A 16,590-nucleotide genomic window follows, 5' to 3' on the forward strand; every position below is an offset into this window, starting at 1 on the left:
GTGGCCACATTATGACTCATATTCATATGTAGTGATAGGTGTAGGTGTAGGTATGAATACTTACTTGTGTATAGTCATATCATAAGCACTTAGTAGTTATTCTTTACATCTATAGGTATAAGGCGAATAAAATAACCGTTAAAGCTGATATACATTGTATTTATTTACAGATATATTGAATAATGTAGTTACTTTATTTTTTATTATCACTATGAAAGTTCATAAAATACTATGAAACGTTATAGACACAGTAGATATAAGGTAGGTATCCGAAATGGAAGTAAAGGATTTAATTTAACACGTATATATTATTCTCAGAAGACTAATATAAGGCATAACCATATGCAAGTCAAACTCAAAATTTAATAACATTCCATTCAACTTTATTAATAGTATTACTCAGTTCTACATAATTATTTGCTTTAATTGTAACAGTCATACAAGTCCTCAACACAAATAAATATCTATTTGTCTACTAATTTCTAAGAGATAGTGTTATTTTGGTCTTTTTATTGTACTATTCAGCTTCATCATGCGTTCCACCTAGGTACTATTCCACAAAAAAATAAAAGAAGCGAGGGTTATTATTTTAGGAGGGAATCCTTTACATGAGTCTGGAACGGCGCTGGCAACACTGAACCCTATTACTTACATGGAAATAATATCCTAAACCAATAACGATCCTATAAACACGTACTTACTGAAGAAACACAAGAACACTCCGCCATTCTACTTTCAATTTTATATAGAAATATGTCGAGCCAATATATTCAAGAACATTTTCAATAGATGACTTTACGACTAACTTTCTGCTTTTCTTAGTTTCCATTGCATAAGTTTAAGTACCTACCTAATTAGGTATTTATTTACCACAAAGCGATAAATTTCTTTTATTATTTAATTAAGCACACAGTTTGCTCTTAGATATTACAACAAAGATTCGAGCTTGTAGTGTTGTGTAGCTTGATTCACATAAAGTCTTTCCATCTTTCCCGACTGCGAAAGAGCTTGAGTAATGGGCCGACAGTCAGATTTTGTTCGCGCCTCCAGCCTTTATCAGCCGTTATCCCGGCTCTACTCAGAGCAAACAATAAGCAGTAAACTCTCAAGAAATGGTTTACAAACAATTTTAGTTAAAAGTTTGTTTAGCCATGATCAAGTACAAAAGTAGCCAACCTTGGTTTTTTCTGCATTCGTAACTTCACTCTACTTCATATTTTAACGGGCACTTGACTGCAGCTCGTGTTCCCTGCTCTACACGAGTACGCTGGCAAAAATGTTTATTTTATTTCTGTTCTAGTACTACTTAACTTCCTGACACAAAAAGTTGTAAACTAGGAAAACATAACAAATTAAAAATAACAAAATTGCTGTTTCATTTAAATATACCAACAAGATCATTCCTTTAGATTTACTCACTCGTAAGTGTTAATAAAATAAACTCTAAAGACGGAATCCGCGCCGTCCAGTTCGACTCATGTTCATAATGATTTCAATATTATCCCCACCGCAGGGGGGACCCAGGGGGCCTCATCATGGCCCTGGTCTCCGCGGTCAGGGCCCCGCCACCGTCGGAGTCAGGGAAGCCGTAAAATGTCAGATGTCTCCGATGTGGTAGTTCATGTCCTTTGTGCGACAGACTCTGTAATCTACTCCACAGTGAAAACAACCGTTTGTTCACTGTCTTCTTCTTACTCGATGAATTGTCATCTGCAAAGAAAAGGACACCGTTAGATATCATTAGCACCCCAAATTCATTTTCTACAGCTTCAGAAAGTAGTTCACTAATTGCTTCCTTACTGATCCTTTTAACCAAACATATTAATGAGGCAGTCATCCTTGTCGATTAAGGGCAATTCTATAGATTAAATAGAAATACGATAGGTAAGTATCACGAAGTTTATTTTTTTCTCAAACCAAGTGATTGAGTTTTATATTGACAAGCAGGAAATATACCTACTTGAAAGTTCATTTTCCTGTGCAGTCACGCCTTCTCGTTTGACTTTCGCCGCGGGGTTAATTTCATTCGTAAACAGCCTTCCCTCCACATCATTTGTCTTTTTTTTCAAGTCTGTTTGAAACAGCTCTTCTGGGTTAGTTTCAGGCATTTTTTTAAGTCGATTACTCAAACATGTTAAATGTACTTTAAGTATTAAAAAGGGGTTAGTGGCTGCTATAACTGCGTCGTATGTGTTGTGTTTATCTTCATTATTATCAAGGAGGTATTCGTTGGTTGCTATATTACTGCTACTTTTCTCTTTAGATTCTGTTGCGTCATATTCTTCCATGCCAAGGTCGTCGGTGTCGATACTTCGTTTCATATCGCCATCGCGGTAATCGAGGAGATATTCGTGGAGACGGTCCAATTGTCTCGGATAGTTATGCCATTGTTCTTTCCGGAACCCCTCGCCGTCGTAATTATCTTCCTCATTAACGACCGCGTTGAGACTCTCTTTAGCCCGATTGTTATTGGTGTTCTTGTATTTACCTATCTTTCTCAGCAGTCGAGTACTTTGTGACGTACCGCCGGGTACTGTATAAAACATAGTGTCAAGGACATTCCTAGTATTGTATCTATTACTAAATATATTGTCATATTGTTGGCCGTTCATGGCGTTTGTGTCCAGGCGGTCTGCGGACGTCATTGGAAGTACATTGCTTGACGAGAGCGCGACTGCCGCGAGTAACAGCACAGGAACCAGTAATTGCCTCATCTGGAACAAGGAAGAGCGTGTTAACTTCTCATTTACATTCGCGTCTGCTTCTCCCGACTACATAATAAGAACAATCACGACTCGTTAATTGGAATCATCTTGGAGCTCCCCTTCATCTGCTATATCGAAGTTTGCTAATTAATATTCAGATGTCACTTAATTCGCGTTTGACTTGTTTGGAATATTCAGGGAGTAGCTCCCGCTAGGTGAGGGCTCATTGTTCGACTGCCATTTACATATCTTTTCGTCTTGCTTGCCATAGATAAGACTTCATCGTAGACCGTCAAAGGCACGGATGTTAGACTACTACGTAGATGGTACTTAAAAACGAATGCAGCTAACGAGAACTAAGTATTTTATTCGCCTTTGACTTCTGAGATCTAAACTCTATGTACTGACAATACAACTTACTTGAAATACTAGTTTAACTATTAAGTATGTGTGAGTGTGTGTGTGTGTACACACAGAACCACCGGGTAACCAAGACTGGCGGGTGAGGTCTGGGGACGTTATTCACGGTATGTCCAGCTTTTCTAGCACTGTTTGCAGTAAACATTATACACATCTACAAAACAAAAACAGAAATCGCCACGTAATGAATTCCTCAACGTTTAGGCGGAAGTTAGACAGCGAATGAGCGGTAATCAGTAAAGGATATTAATGGACAGAACTAGTAATTAATGAGCAAAGAACATGAGGCCGACGGTTGAGAGTGCCCGTCTAAATGTCACGGATAACAGACATGTTTCGTTCAAAATTACTTAAGCCCACATTGAGAACGACCTTCGCCGAATATTTCAAGCAGGTAAAAGCTTTGAAAAAGGAGACCATTTGAACATTTGTGAAAATGTAACTTAATAATAATTACATTCGTTTAGTTGCATTTTTTGTTTACAGGAAGCATAACTTACTTAATACAAAAACTAGCTTTTGCCCGCGACTTCGTCCGCGTGGCGTATTATAAAAGAGAGATCTTTGTGTGTGGGGGAGTGCATGTCAAATTTCAAGCATCTAACTTTTGTAGTTTAGATTTTTCATACAAAAGGATTTTCCCGCTAATTCCCGTTCCTATGGGAATTCCGGGAATTTCTTTCTTAGTGCATCTCTACGGTACCCAGGCTACGTTCCTTCCAAATTTCAAGTGCCTATTAGCCGTTTAAGCTGTGCGTTGATATGTCAGGCAGTGAGTTAATTTCTCCTTTTATATTACAAAATAAATAAAAAATAAATCTTAGAAACGGAAATAAGTAAGTAAGTATCAAACACTGATGTTTAAAATATTTGACATATGACAGCGCGATGAAGAATGATCAGTAAGTGCCTTTTATTTAATAATATAAATGAGTAAATAATAAAGTATATCAAATATTTAACGCATTATTTTTTTTTAATATATATATTTATTTATATAAATATATTTAAGATAACCCAGTTTCATGCATTGATTCGGATTTCCAATATTATATTTTGACACTTCTTTGAAGTTGATCTGTAGTATGTACGTTGGCGTTTGAGTCTTCACCTAATGAGGCAAATGCTTCTAACGAGTGAGTGATCAAAGCAAGTGGAAATGTATTTAAACATATGAAAGTATGAATGTTGTCTATATACTTACGTATATATACTTAAATTCATTCAAGATTAAATTCAAGAGCCTATAATGTAGATTTTATGTTGTGATGAAATGTCACGTACATTTACTTACAATTTAATAAATTGTTGTCGAGTTAATAAATATTAAAGCGGATGATTTTTTAAAAGTGCCTCTGTGTGCTCACTGTACTTTTTCCATATTCTGTATTTATTTTCAAATTTGGTAAAATTCTTGTCATTATGAATAAAAGCCTCATGCACATTCGAATAGTGATAATTAAATTGAAATTTAATTACAATGAGAAAGTGTGATGTTCTACATACTTAAAATATGGCCTTGTTTTCAAACTCGATATAAGTCACATAGCAGTGGATTATGGTGAATCTATTTATGTCATTATATCTATCGGTAACGGAGGTCGTACACTTTTCCAAATGCAAGCGGGTGGCGTGTTGACAACTACGAATTACCGATTTGAATATTAAGTAATTGGCATCGTGCCTATAGTATTACATTATCAGTCATCACAGAGAAAAATATAAACTCACAAATATATTTCCCATGGGGTCATTAAAAAAAAAAATGACGTGACTTATTGTAGATTTGCCGCAGATGACATTAACTACTTGGCTGGACAAATGGGGAGCGCTGAGGGCTCTCACCCGGTACAAAATTTATGACAACAGGCCTGAGAGTGTCCAGAGGAAGAATATTTGAAAAAATTAACGATACCGATGAGCGCTGAATGAGGGAAATCGTCGACTACACCGGCGGGGTCGGTATCGGGGTAAATTGGGTTAGAAATTCATACATCGCATGATAAACTTAGAATATATTAAATTTAGCTTATATGTTAAACCTGAGGGTTCATCCAAATGCTTCCGCTATCGTTAACGGCATAGAATGCGTCCTTTTTAGGGGTCCGTAATGAATAAAAATAGTTCCGTAACAAAGCTAGCCGGATCGGATAGTATGTTGGTAATATTATTGGGAATTTACTAAAACTTAAATATTCGTCATAGTTTTACTACAAAGTTCAGACAGTTTGACTAGTTACGCTGTCTAAAATTATCATACAAAAATGTTTGTTTAGCTTCAGATTACTATAAACACTTTTGCTATGTGGGGTTCTAAGAGGTTAATTTACCTATATCTCAGTACTTATAGACTTTAAGTCGTTACTGTTTAAAGTTTCTGAGATGAGCTGATGTGACAGCCTGACGAACTGCCGCAACATAACACAAAATAAGCTCACATCAATTAGGGTAGGCAGAGGTAAATCCATCGCAAGATGAATTAGGTACCTACTAACCCACACCTCACCGAGCTTTTTGTATTGGTCGAGCCAACTGTGTTAGTGAAACTGTACTTACGAATCATCAAATTAGGGTTTATTTTTTCTTTTATTTGTCACGGAACTCTGTACGAAGATATTGGCCCTGATTCCTGCAGACACCTCCTAATTTTACTTTAATTTATACCTGTCATTTTCTTATCCGCCGAAAAGGAAAGGAACGGATGATTGACAGCTCTTAATTTTAGGAAGAATGAGTAAATTAATGAATATCCCAGGCGAATAAAAAAGGTAGGTATCTCGCTGGCATGCAAACCGTTTGACGTGTGCTGTCAACATAATTCTGTCGGGTTATTGGCCAATGTAAATTTTTTTAGACGGTTGTTTTAGATTTGTGCTTAAAATTGACGTGTCTTCCATAAATGTTATGCTTGTTATTACCCGTCCCGTTGGCGGGTAAGAAAATGACAGATATAACTTAAAATAAAATTAGATGGTGTTTACAGGAATAAGCACCATTATTTACTTAGAAAACAAATTGATCTAACATTTTTTACCTGAAAAATACTTCGTAGCTTGTCGCTAAATCGCCAGATAGCACCTATGCCTTAGACAAGGAGTAAAGCCGTTAAGTTCCAGCCGGTGCAAATTGTAGGGAAGTGTGATGAGTCATTTTATGTCGATTCGCACGTTTCCTGGCAACCACGTGGGTCAACATGAAGACACCGTGGTCGTGATAAAGCCGTCGACCTTCCGAGCCATCAACGGCTAGCATCACTTTGTGATCCCTAGTTTGGTTAGGACATTACAGGCTGATCACCCGATTGTCCGAAAGTAAGATGATCCGTGCTTCGTTCGCACGTTGGTCCCGGTTACTATTTACTGATGTATGTGAGTAATCGTTACATGTGCCATGTTATGGGCTTTTGGCGGCTCAATCATAACCTTGACACCAGGGTTGATGAGGCTGGTATATATACGGTTAACGCACATTCAGGCAACCAAGAGAGAGCCCTCAGCGTACCCCATTTGTCCGGCCAAGTAGCTAATGCCATATTCGTCAAATGTACAATGAGTCACAAAAAAGCAATGTTGAACTATGTATCTGTTTGCTGGTTCATTAATGAATATTGTCTAGGATACAAGAAGCCTATGCGCTTCCTCCAGAAGCGAACTAAGTGCTAAATTACGATCAGTTCGGTAATTTAGATGTGAGAAGGTAATACACGGACAGACGGTTTGAATCTATTCTGCATTATGAACCATTATATGGGCAACGTGCTGATTGCCTTTCATCATACGGTTCTCATCGTATTGATCGTAGGACTTCGCATCAAAATGGCTGCAATTATCTTGTCATAATTGGGTCGTGTACTAGGCTCAAGATAAATTATGAAATTCTGATTAATACTAAATAAAGACAGACTCAAAACTAAGGAAAAATATCTCCTTTTTTCTATTTAAATTATTCCGACATTTTATCACGTTTTTCTATGATGTCACAGTGTGCTTTTCCATACAAATTCCATAGACCAACACGGACCTCTGTTGCAAAATCATAGTAATTCCATGTTTTGACGTTTAGTAAAAAGTGACTGATTTGACTAGTTGGAAACTAACCTATTTGTGGTTCTGCCGACTATTATGGGATGGCGAGTGGGTGTTTATATTTTTTATTTTACTTTGGACACCAGGCAGTCATAATACATTTTTTAACCGACTTCAAAAAGAAGGATGTTATGTTTAAGTTGTATAGTGTATTCGCCTCAATATAATATATAAATAAATATCGGCTCGCCACACACTACGTCTTCACTCCACCCCCGTACATACCCGTACAGTTTACTTTTTAATTGTGGCCACCGCGTAGTGCGTCGCCCGAGGCGATAGAATGTACATAATATATTATATTCGATTCGATTATATCGATTCAAGTATTTTATAATATATATATTTTTTATATTATTTAATTATACCTACGTTATTACAATAAGATGTGTTTATGTACTTATGTAAACACTACAAGCAGCTATGTGTGTATGTATTATCGGCGCCCCGCAAATAGGAATGTCTCTGGTAATATCTCATTTACCCCACAAGTGTTATTGTAGTAACAAATTATACATCAATGGTTGCAGTAATCAAAAGCGAATGCATGCTGGACAGGCCCTCTAGTAATTAATAAGAACAAAACAAGCTGGCACTAAATATACTATATTTGCGTATTTATAAGGTAAAACGAAGGCCTGCCATTAAAGTTTTCATTGCACGGTAAATTTACGGTAAGTATTCAAAGTTCGCCAACATAGACACGAACTTAAGCAAAGTAAAATAAGAAATTTGGTGGAGACAATGGAGATGGTTCGGTAATAAAGAAGTTTTGTTTGTTTTCCTCGTATAACTGTCTGAGCGAGCTCAAACACAAACATACACTTTCACAATTTGCGGGAAACCAAATGTTAGTATTTAAGTTGTCTTGTGTTCAATATTTGGGGTACTTTTTGATAACTTCACAAATCCTGTTTTTCACAGGGTCCGCTTGCCTAACCTGATTTGATAGGATCGATTTTGTACAGAAGCGACTGCCTCTCCGACCTTCCAACCTGTGAAGGAAAACCCAGCCCAATACAGGTTAGGTCACATACCTCCGAAAATGCATTTTTCGGGAATGTGGGTTTCCTCACGATGTTTTCCTTCACTGTTGAACACGTGATAATCATTTATGATCCAGACAGAAAATCGATAACAAATTCGAAATACATTGGTTTAGGCCTGTGCTGGGATTCGACCCTGCGACCTCAAAGTGATAGGCAAGCGTTCAACAAACTGGGCTACAAGAGAATAATGTACATAGTATGATAAATAGTCTATCATACTTCCCAGATAGAGTAACAGCCTCCTCTCTACACAGAATGATGTGTCTATTTATTTATTTATAAAAAGGTATACCAACAGCTTAAGTATATAGGTTGTTAGTGACATTGTAACGAATTAAAGCACATAATAACGGGTTCTTACCGCGTTTAAATGGGGATATGAGACTCCCGATATTTCGACACTGTTGCAAGTGCCATGATCACGGGATGACTGATGAGATTGGAGATTGGATATCCCCATTTAAACGCCGTATAAACCCGTTATTATGTATGTTCTTTAATTATGATTATGAAACTTAAAACAATGTATTGTAACGAATACTGAGGGGGATGATTAGGACCATGATGATGAGTAAATATTAAGTGGATTTTTCCGTCGCAAAATTGTTTTTTAGTTTTTTTAATTTAAATAAACATAAAACATAAACTGCCTATATACGTCCCACTGCTGGGCACAGGCCTCCCCTCAATCAACCGGAGGGGGTATGGAGCATACTCCACCACGCTGCTCCACTGCGGGTTTAATTTAAATAATTTATATTAATTATATTTAATCGCAGCTATATTCTAATTTTAAAGTTCGTGTTTTCGTTGGTTCATATTTTTGTCACACTGCAAAATGCGGTTTTTTAAATTATTTTCAATTCTATACTTTTGCGATGGAAAATTCCACTTGATATTATCTTAAATAACGAGCTGAATCATCCCTCTCAGTATTCGTTACGATGTCACTTACATGCCATACAAGAACATACACCGTAACGAATACTGAAGGAATTGATTCAGACCATGATTCTGAGTCGATATTAAGTGGAATTTCCTGTCGGAAAATTCATGAAAATTTTAGTGTCTTTTTTAAACTATTTTTCGTTCCATGCTTTTGCGACGCAAAATTCCACTTGATATCAACTCAGAATCATGGGCTGAATCATCCCTCAAAGATTTTGTTATGATGTCACTCACACCCTGTATAATAAAACATTAAGTACATCAGGAATTAGACTGTTACATAAGCCAATTATAGGTGCACACAATATTTACCGTGTAAGATTTGAAGTGTGTCTCTATGTATAGTCTATTATTTCCTCTTTAGTATGGTCAGGTATTTAGATCAATATGTATTATACAGCCTCCGTGGTCTAGTGGTAAGAGCGTTAGGCTCACGATCTGGAGGTCCGGGTTCGATTCCCGATGGGGACATTGTCGAAATCACTTTGTGAGACTGTCCTTTGTTTGGTAAGGACTTTTCAGGCTTGAATCACCTGATTGTCCGAAAAAATAAGTTCATTCCGTGCTTCGGAGGGCACGCTAAGCCATTGGTCCCGGCTATTAGCCGTAAAAACACCTCCACCAACCCGCAGTGGAGCAGCGTGGTGGAGTATGCTCCATACCCTCTCCGGTTGATTGAGAGGAGGCCTGTGCCCAGCAGTGGGACGTATATAGGCTATTTATGTATGTTATGTATTATACGTATTATATTGAGCATGTAATTTTATGTGTATTTATACAAATACAGATTATTACAGTAGTTATTATATTAACCGTTGTTGTTGCACCGTCCCGCATCCAAGTTTTTTTATAGTCGATTCCCGGTAAACACTACAATTATCACTGAAAATTATTTCAGTCAGTATGGCCATGCCATTTATACTGTTGCAAAATGTTTTATACATGATTGTATGTTTTCTTTGCGCGCAATAAAGCATATTTGAATTTATTTGAATGATGCTACAGTTTTGTTCTCTATAACACGAAAAAGCCCGAACGCTATTATACGGTTACCCATCTTAAGATAAGTAATTAAAAAACGCTACCGACTCCTCAACGGTATTTTCATGCTTCAACTACTTTCAGAAGTCAATACAGGAAGAAACAGAAAATTTTAAAGAATAACATAACTTAATCAAATCATTTTCTTTTGATTAAGTTAAGTTATTCTTTAGAAATTCAATAACTCTTAACCATCTTTAGCACAGTCTATTAAAATTCAATAAAAATATTCTAGAAAGGGTATAATTTTACCGCCTTACTTGTCAACATTTATATTGTTACGATTGCCTTCTACATATAATCATAATACAGTCACATTTAGAAACGTTAATTATATAAAATATAGACATATTAAAATAAAAACTTACTAACGGCTGTTTTCAATAATCTATCTTGATCTAAGTACTTATAATATTTTTTGATACAAAATACGTCAAAATAAGTGTCAAAAGTTAAGCGAAAACGATGGACATATAGATTTTTGAAAGCGGTCGTCAGTTTTAAATACACTTCTCATCAAAAAAATCGAAACACTTCCGTTTTCATTGTTTCTGTCCGAATTTAACACAAAAAAGAATTCATACGATGAAAAAAAATACATAAATGTATAGCTGGCAGTTTGGCCATTACAGTAATAAGCGAAAATTCTAAATTCAAAATTAGAATTTCATTTGTTTATCTTATAAACGAAATGAATCACTGTTTTGAGACAAATGTGTGTTTAGGGTTGGAGTACATTTAGCGTTTAAAAACTAAAAATTGGCGCCTATCCTTAAACTTTTTGTTTTTTATTTCAATACTGTGACTTTGGGACGTCTGAAAAAAGGTTTTTTTTCTAAAACGTATGGATACTTCGCCCACAGAAGCCGCCCAAGTTGTGGCATTGCTGGATTCTGGCCTTAGTCAGCGTGTTGTGGCTGCAAGACTGCATCTAAGCCTGTCATCTGTTCATAGAGTCTATAAACGTTATCGGGAGACTGGTTTGTTCACGCGCCGTTCAGGATCTGGCAGGAATCGGGTCACTTCTGAGCGAGATGATCGATTTATTGTAACAACTTCTTTAAGAAATCGACGCCTTAACGCTTTTCAACTGCAGCAGCGGCTTCGTGTTGTACGAAGGGTGGCTGTAAGTGACTCTACAATTAGAAGAAGGTTGAAGGATCGTGGACTGGTACCGCATAAGCCAGCAAATGGGCCGAAATTAACTGCAGACCATCGAAGAGCGCGCCTTAACTTTGCACGTGAGCACCTAAATTGGTCATACCTACAGTGGAGCAAAGTTCTCTTTTCTGATGAGTGTAAAATTATGCTGTATGGTAACGACGGAAGGAACAAGGTCTACAGAAGAGACGGAGAACGCTATGCACAATGCTGCATTGAAGAAAAGGTCAGCTATGGTGGCGGTTCGTGGACGGTTTGGGGAGGAATCAGCGCCGACGGTAAGACAGAGCTTGCTTTCGTGTCTGGGCCACGTCTGCCTGCACTAAACTGTCATCGGTACGTCGAAGAGTGTCTCGAGCCTCATGTGATGCCCTATGCACATTTTATTGGCAACGGCTTCATATTCATGCACGACAATGCTAGGGCTCACACCGCGGGCGTCGTACGAGATTATCTTAACGAAGTCGATATCTCTATTATGGAATGGCCAGCAAGAAGCCCGGACATGAATCCCATTGAACATCTGTGGGATGAATTAAAGAGACGAATTCGAGCAAGAGATCCTGCCCCAGAAACACTTAGCCAGCTGCAAGATGCAATCCAAGAGGAATGGGACAATATACCACAGCATGTGATCGTGACTCTCATCCGATCGATGAAGAACCGTATGGAAGCAGTAATTAGAGCTCGGGGAGGGAATACAAGTTATTAAATAAACGTTTTTTAGCTTTTTTTTTTCATTTACGTGTGTTGTTTTATCCATTTCCTTTATACTCCATACGGAATAAAAATGACTCATTTAACAAAATACGAAACCTATGAAAAATTCATTTAAATTTAGAACATTAACATTAAGATTTGATAAGCTCATATTACTCACTATTAAACGACATTTAACATTTATTCCTAAATGTACACATTTTTCTGATAATCCTGACAAAACGTAAACTTGCAAGGTGTTTCGATTTTTTTGATGAGAAGTGTATATTTTGATATGACAGGGTTCTACATTATAATTAAGACATAGTTTAGACGTGAATAACGCAAACAAAACAAAATGGATATAAACAGTCGGCATGAGTTGAGTGAAAATAGCGTTCCTCAATCCAATAAGCAATTTGTACGCAGACCATTCATGCAGATAATCTGGACAGAGGTAGTTCCCTCTGTTACAGTTAAATAAGGGTTTCCTTTCCGACCAATTGATAGTGCACAAAGCGGCAATAAGCTGGAGTTTAATTTAGCTCAGAAATATCGACTAACTCGGGCAGGGTCCAAATACAGGGTACAAAAAGGGCAAAACATTAGCATTTTGTCTTTGTATAATATAAGAAGAAGGAAGCAATGGTTGAGTTGATCCACGTGTTTTTGTTGTTAGCTTGTCTCACATATTAGGGTAACCAACTGACTAAAATTATACTTTGACACGCACGAGTGAATGAATAAGACTTTACAAATCAAAACAATAAGGCCCCTTTCACTTCATTTAAAAAAATAATAATCTCAGGCGTATCCAAGTGGGTGTAACACGTAGAAAATAGTAACGAAAGGAGGTTAGCATACTTAATTAAAAAAAAAACGACTTTATTTTTTATGCATCTAAAAAGTTACTATTCTTTTCTTAATTGTTTAGGGAACTGGTCACAATGACGATCAAAATCACGTAAGAAATGTCAAATAACCATTTACTAAAAAATAGGAAAGGTATAGCTAATGGCAATCAAAGATTTTTTTAGCGTAATCGGCCAGTGATTATAGATTGAATCTCTTTCGAGTAGTATTGTGAAAAATAACAAAAAGTTTTCATTTGAAAGAAAAAAGGTTTCTGTAAGTATTTAAAATTTTTCACTAATAAATACGTTTCATAGAGAAAAATAATATACTTACAAAAAAAAATACTGCTGGTTTGATAGAAATATAAAGTATTTTCTGCCATTTTCTGTGACAAGTGAGTTGTGTAAAAGATAATTTAAACCAAAATGAAGACAAAAGATTTCTGTAAACAGGCCAAAAACCCTAAGGAATAAAAATCTTGGGCGGACGGGGACCCTTTCCTCGTGTTGCTAAGGTTGATAAAAAACGTAATCCTACCTTCATCAATAATACCGTCTCCAGTGTATAAAATAAGAAATTAAATGGTGAGAATAAGAGAAAATGTTCTGTATTATTTACCATCCTAAACTTTCAATACGAAAGGTAACATAATATGCAATGTAACATAATAGGCAGCCTAGCCGCGACATAAAGTGAATGTGTGACGCTTTATCGTTTGCCATATTTACCGTATTTTTATTATTTTATTGGAATCTATTTCTTTCCTTATTTCAGAAGATTATTATGGTTACCATTACCGCGTAGAAATTGTGATAGGTTAGGTATGTTACGTCGTAAATATAAGTAATACATGAGGAAATAACTTCCTCCTTACCCGTTGGCTGTTCTGTTATAGAAATAGTTTTTGGGTGTTTCTTTTTTTAGAAGGTATTTGAAGACAAATTGAGCCATGTGTCCTGAAGGCGCCTTGTTTATTATATTGTCTCGAAAAGGAGGTCGTTCGAATACGATTGTGAGTTTTTTTGTATCGAGCCAGCATGAGATTTACTTTATTCCTTGTTTTTAGAATGCTGATAGGGTATTAATATAATATCTTCTTTATAAAATGTGAAAAAGTCGGTTACAGAGGTCCAGAGCTTGTGTGTTGAGCTCACGATCCGGATATCCGGGGTTCGAATCCCACAGGGGACATAACATAAAAACCACTCTATGATATCTAGTTTCGTTAGGACATTGCATACTGATAACCTGAGGACTGTCCAAAAGTAAGATGACCCGTGCTTCGGAGGGCACGTTAAGCTGTTGGCCCCGGCTACTCTTTATTTACATACCTAAGCGTAGTCGTTCATGAGCCATGTCGGGGCGTTTAAAGGCTTAATATTAACTCTAACGCCAGCAAGAAATCGAACAATAAACATTATACAATGACTCATTTCATTTTATAGACATATTCAATTTATCTAGTTCTAAGTTTAAAAAAACTATTATTCAAGCCCTGAGCTGATTTATTTTTTGTTTAATTTATAACATAACCTTTTTCAACTCACTAGACGACATTTTAAATTAATACGTGGATAATGTGGTTGATTGTACATGTACTTATGTGAAAATATCATACACCTATTGTTAACATATCATGTATAATTGTTTATTATTCCATGAAAATAAATAAATAAATAAATATTATGCATCATCTACACATGTCTTTTAACGTAGTTCCGGTGCTATAGTACCTACCTTATGGTGTTTATTAGGTAAGATACGTCAGGACGTAGTGGCGTTGGAGTCGTCAGATCGTAAACGGTTGTAGGCAATAAAAACAAATTGAATTACCAAGTAGCATTATTGTGTGTCTGGAGTGTGCTAAAAGACAACTTGGGTTTCAGCGTATGGCCGTGGCTCATGAAACGACTATGGTACTTACGACAGTAAGTAGTAACTAGTGAGCAATGTCAGAGGCCTTTTGTGGTTCAATAGTAACCTCCTCACAACCCACACGATATAAGAGAAGAAGTGTATAGATATACATCATTACGGAACTGAATAAAACTATAAAAATAATTTCAAACAGACAGACTTAGAAATAGACAAAACTCATGCTCATTATTGCTATCGGGGTGGGCAGAGCCACAACTCTGATGAGTTGCAACTCATCATCGTCTTTCTAACGTTATCCTGTTTTTCACAGAGACCGTTTACCTAATCTGAAGATTTGACAGGTTTTTTTTTATAGAAGCGATTGCCTGTGTAACCTTCAGACCCGCGAAGGGAAAGCTAGTGCAATACAGGTTTGGCACATACCTCCGAAACGCAATCCTTACGATTTTTCCTTCAATAATCCTCACAATGAGAGTCGAGCGTTCTTCCAAGGTCTATCACGGCTCTAGGTCGTAGGTAGCAACATTAAAGTCATTGATTTATCATCACTAATTTAAGAGCCATGCTCTTGTCGGTGTAGCATTCTCCATGCTACTGTTTAGGATAAAATGGGGCAGTGATTTCCCTCTTGCCTTCCGCCCCGCAGCACTCTGTCTGACGCGAGTAGGATGGCTCCCAGAGTAGTCTATTTCACAGCTAAGTAATAGTATTTTATGCAACAGTTGTATAAGAAGGGTCAAAAAATGCGAGTGGCGTCATGTGAGCCTTGGCGAACATCGCAATAAGAGACGCCACGAGCATTTTTTGACCTAGTTATACAACGTTGCATACAATACTTTTTCTACGACGACGTAATTTTGAAACAAAAATGAAACAAAAATTATACAAAGAAAAATTTTATTTATAAAAATTATTTTCCAACGCGCGGGAAAATGGCGGCAAATGTATACTTTTTTTTTATAGTATATCTATGGCACCAAACAAAGTAAAGGTGCCAGTTTCCAGGTCAAAAAAAAAACAACAACAATGCTTTTTTGGCGACATTATAGTACAGTTACACTTTGTAAACAATGCTTTTATAGGCCATAGAGCGTACACTTTTTCAAAGAGTTTAATTATGTATGTACTTATATTAGACTTTTTGGTTATTTAAATGCCAGATTAAAGTAGAGGAGTAGAAAAAGTTTATTTATTGTAGGATTAATCCTGTTTCCAATCTTAGTAATCTTGTATTAAATACGAGACCTCTTACCGAACAAAACAAATCAACTTCAGTTTTTAACAACAATTGACACAGCTAGCTGGTACTGTGTAGATTGTCTAGTGTGGGAAGATATAGGTCATAATATACGTATATTTACGTAACATTTTACAGATAGAAAAGACAAATGTCTGCATTGCATTGATAATTTAAAAAAATATATAATTGTCGTCATCCATATTCATTATTTCTAAAGAGAATAAAATGGGCATATAATTAATTTCATTCATTTGACGGTAATTCAATATGTGGAAGCGAGGATATCGCATTTTGGCTCCTTATAGAAAATCGCAAATCACATTGTTGTGTAAACTTGTATAATTATTACATAAACATCCTATAAAAGTTCTTCTGCTGGGCATAGGTTTCCTATGATGAATCGGAGAAAAACGAACTCCAAACCAATTTAGAAAAGTCTTCAGAAAAATAAATAAATTACGTTTACGTCCCACACCCTACTGTCGAAGGACATCGCTACATTTACGGCG

General features: G+C 36.5%; 1 protein-coding gene across 2 annotated transcripts in view; it reads right to left on the reverse strand.

The window, feature by feature from the left end:
* Nucleotides 1-1,173: 1,173 nt before the first annotated feature.
* The window catches only part of LOC126381493 (uncharacterized), an 85,016-nt gene continuing 69,599 nt past the window's right edge, over nt 1,174-16,590 (reverse strand). For both annotated transcript variants that reach the window (XM_050030979.1, XM_050030973.1), the window contains 2 exons: nt 1,961-2,714; nt 1,174-1,710 (listed from right to left, as the gene is read on the reverse strand). In XM_050030979.1, the coding sequence (XP_049886936.1) occupies nt 1,499-1,710; nt 1,961-2,714 (966 nt within the window). In that variant the 3' untranslated portion in view covers nt 1,174-1,498. The remainder of the gene's footprint in view (nt 1,711-1,960; nt 2,715-16,590) is intronic.

The sequence above is a fragment of the Pectinophora gossypiella genome, chromosome 3, assembly GCF_024362695.1.
Source record: "Pectinophora gossypiella chromosome 3, ilPecGoss1.1, whole genome shotgun sequence".
NCBI lineage: Eukaryota > Metazoa > Arthropoda > Insecta > Lepidoptera > Gelechiidae > Pectinophora > Pectinophora gossypiella.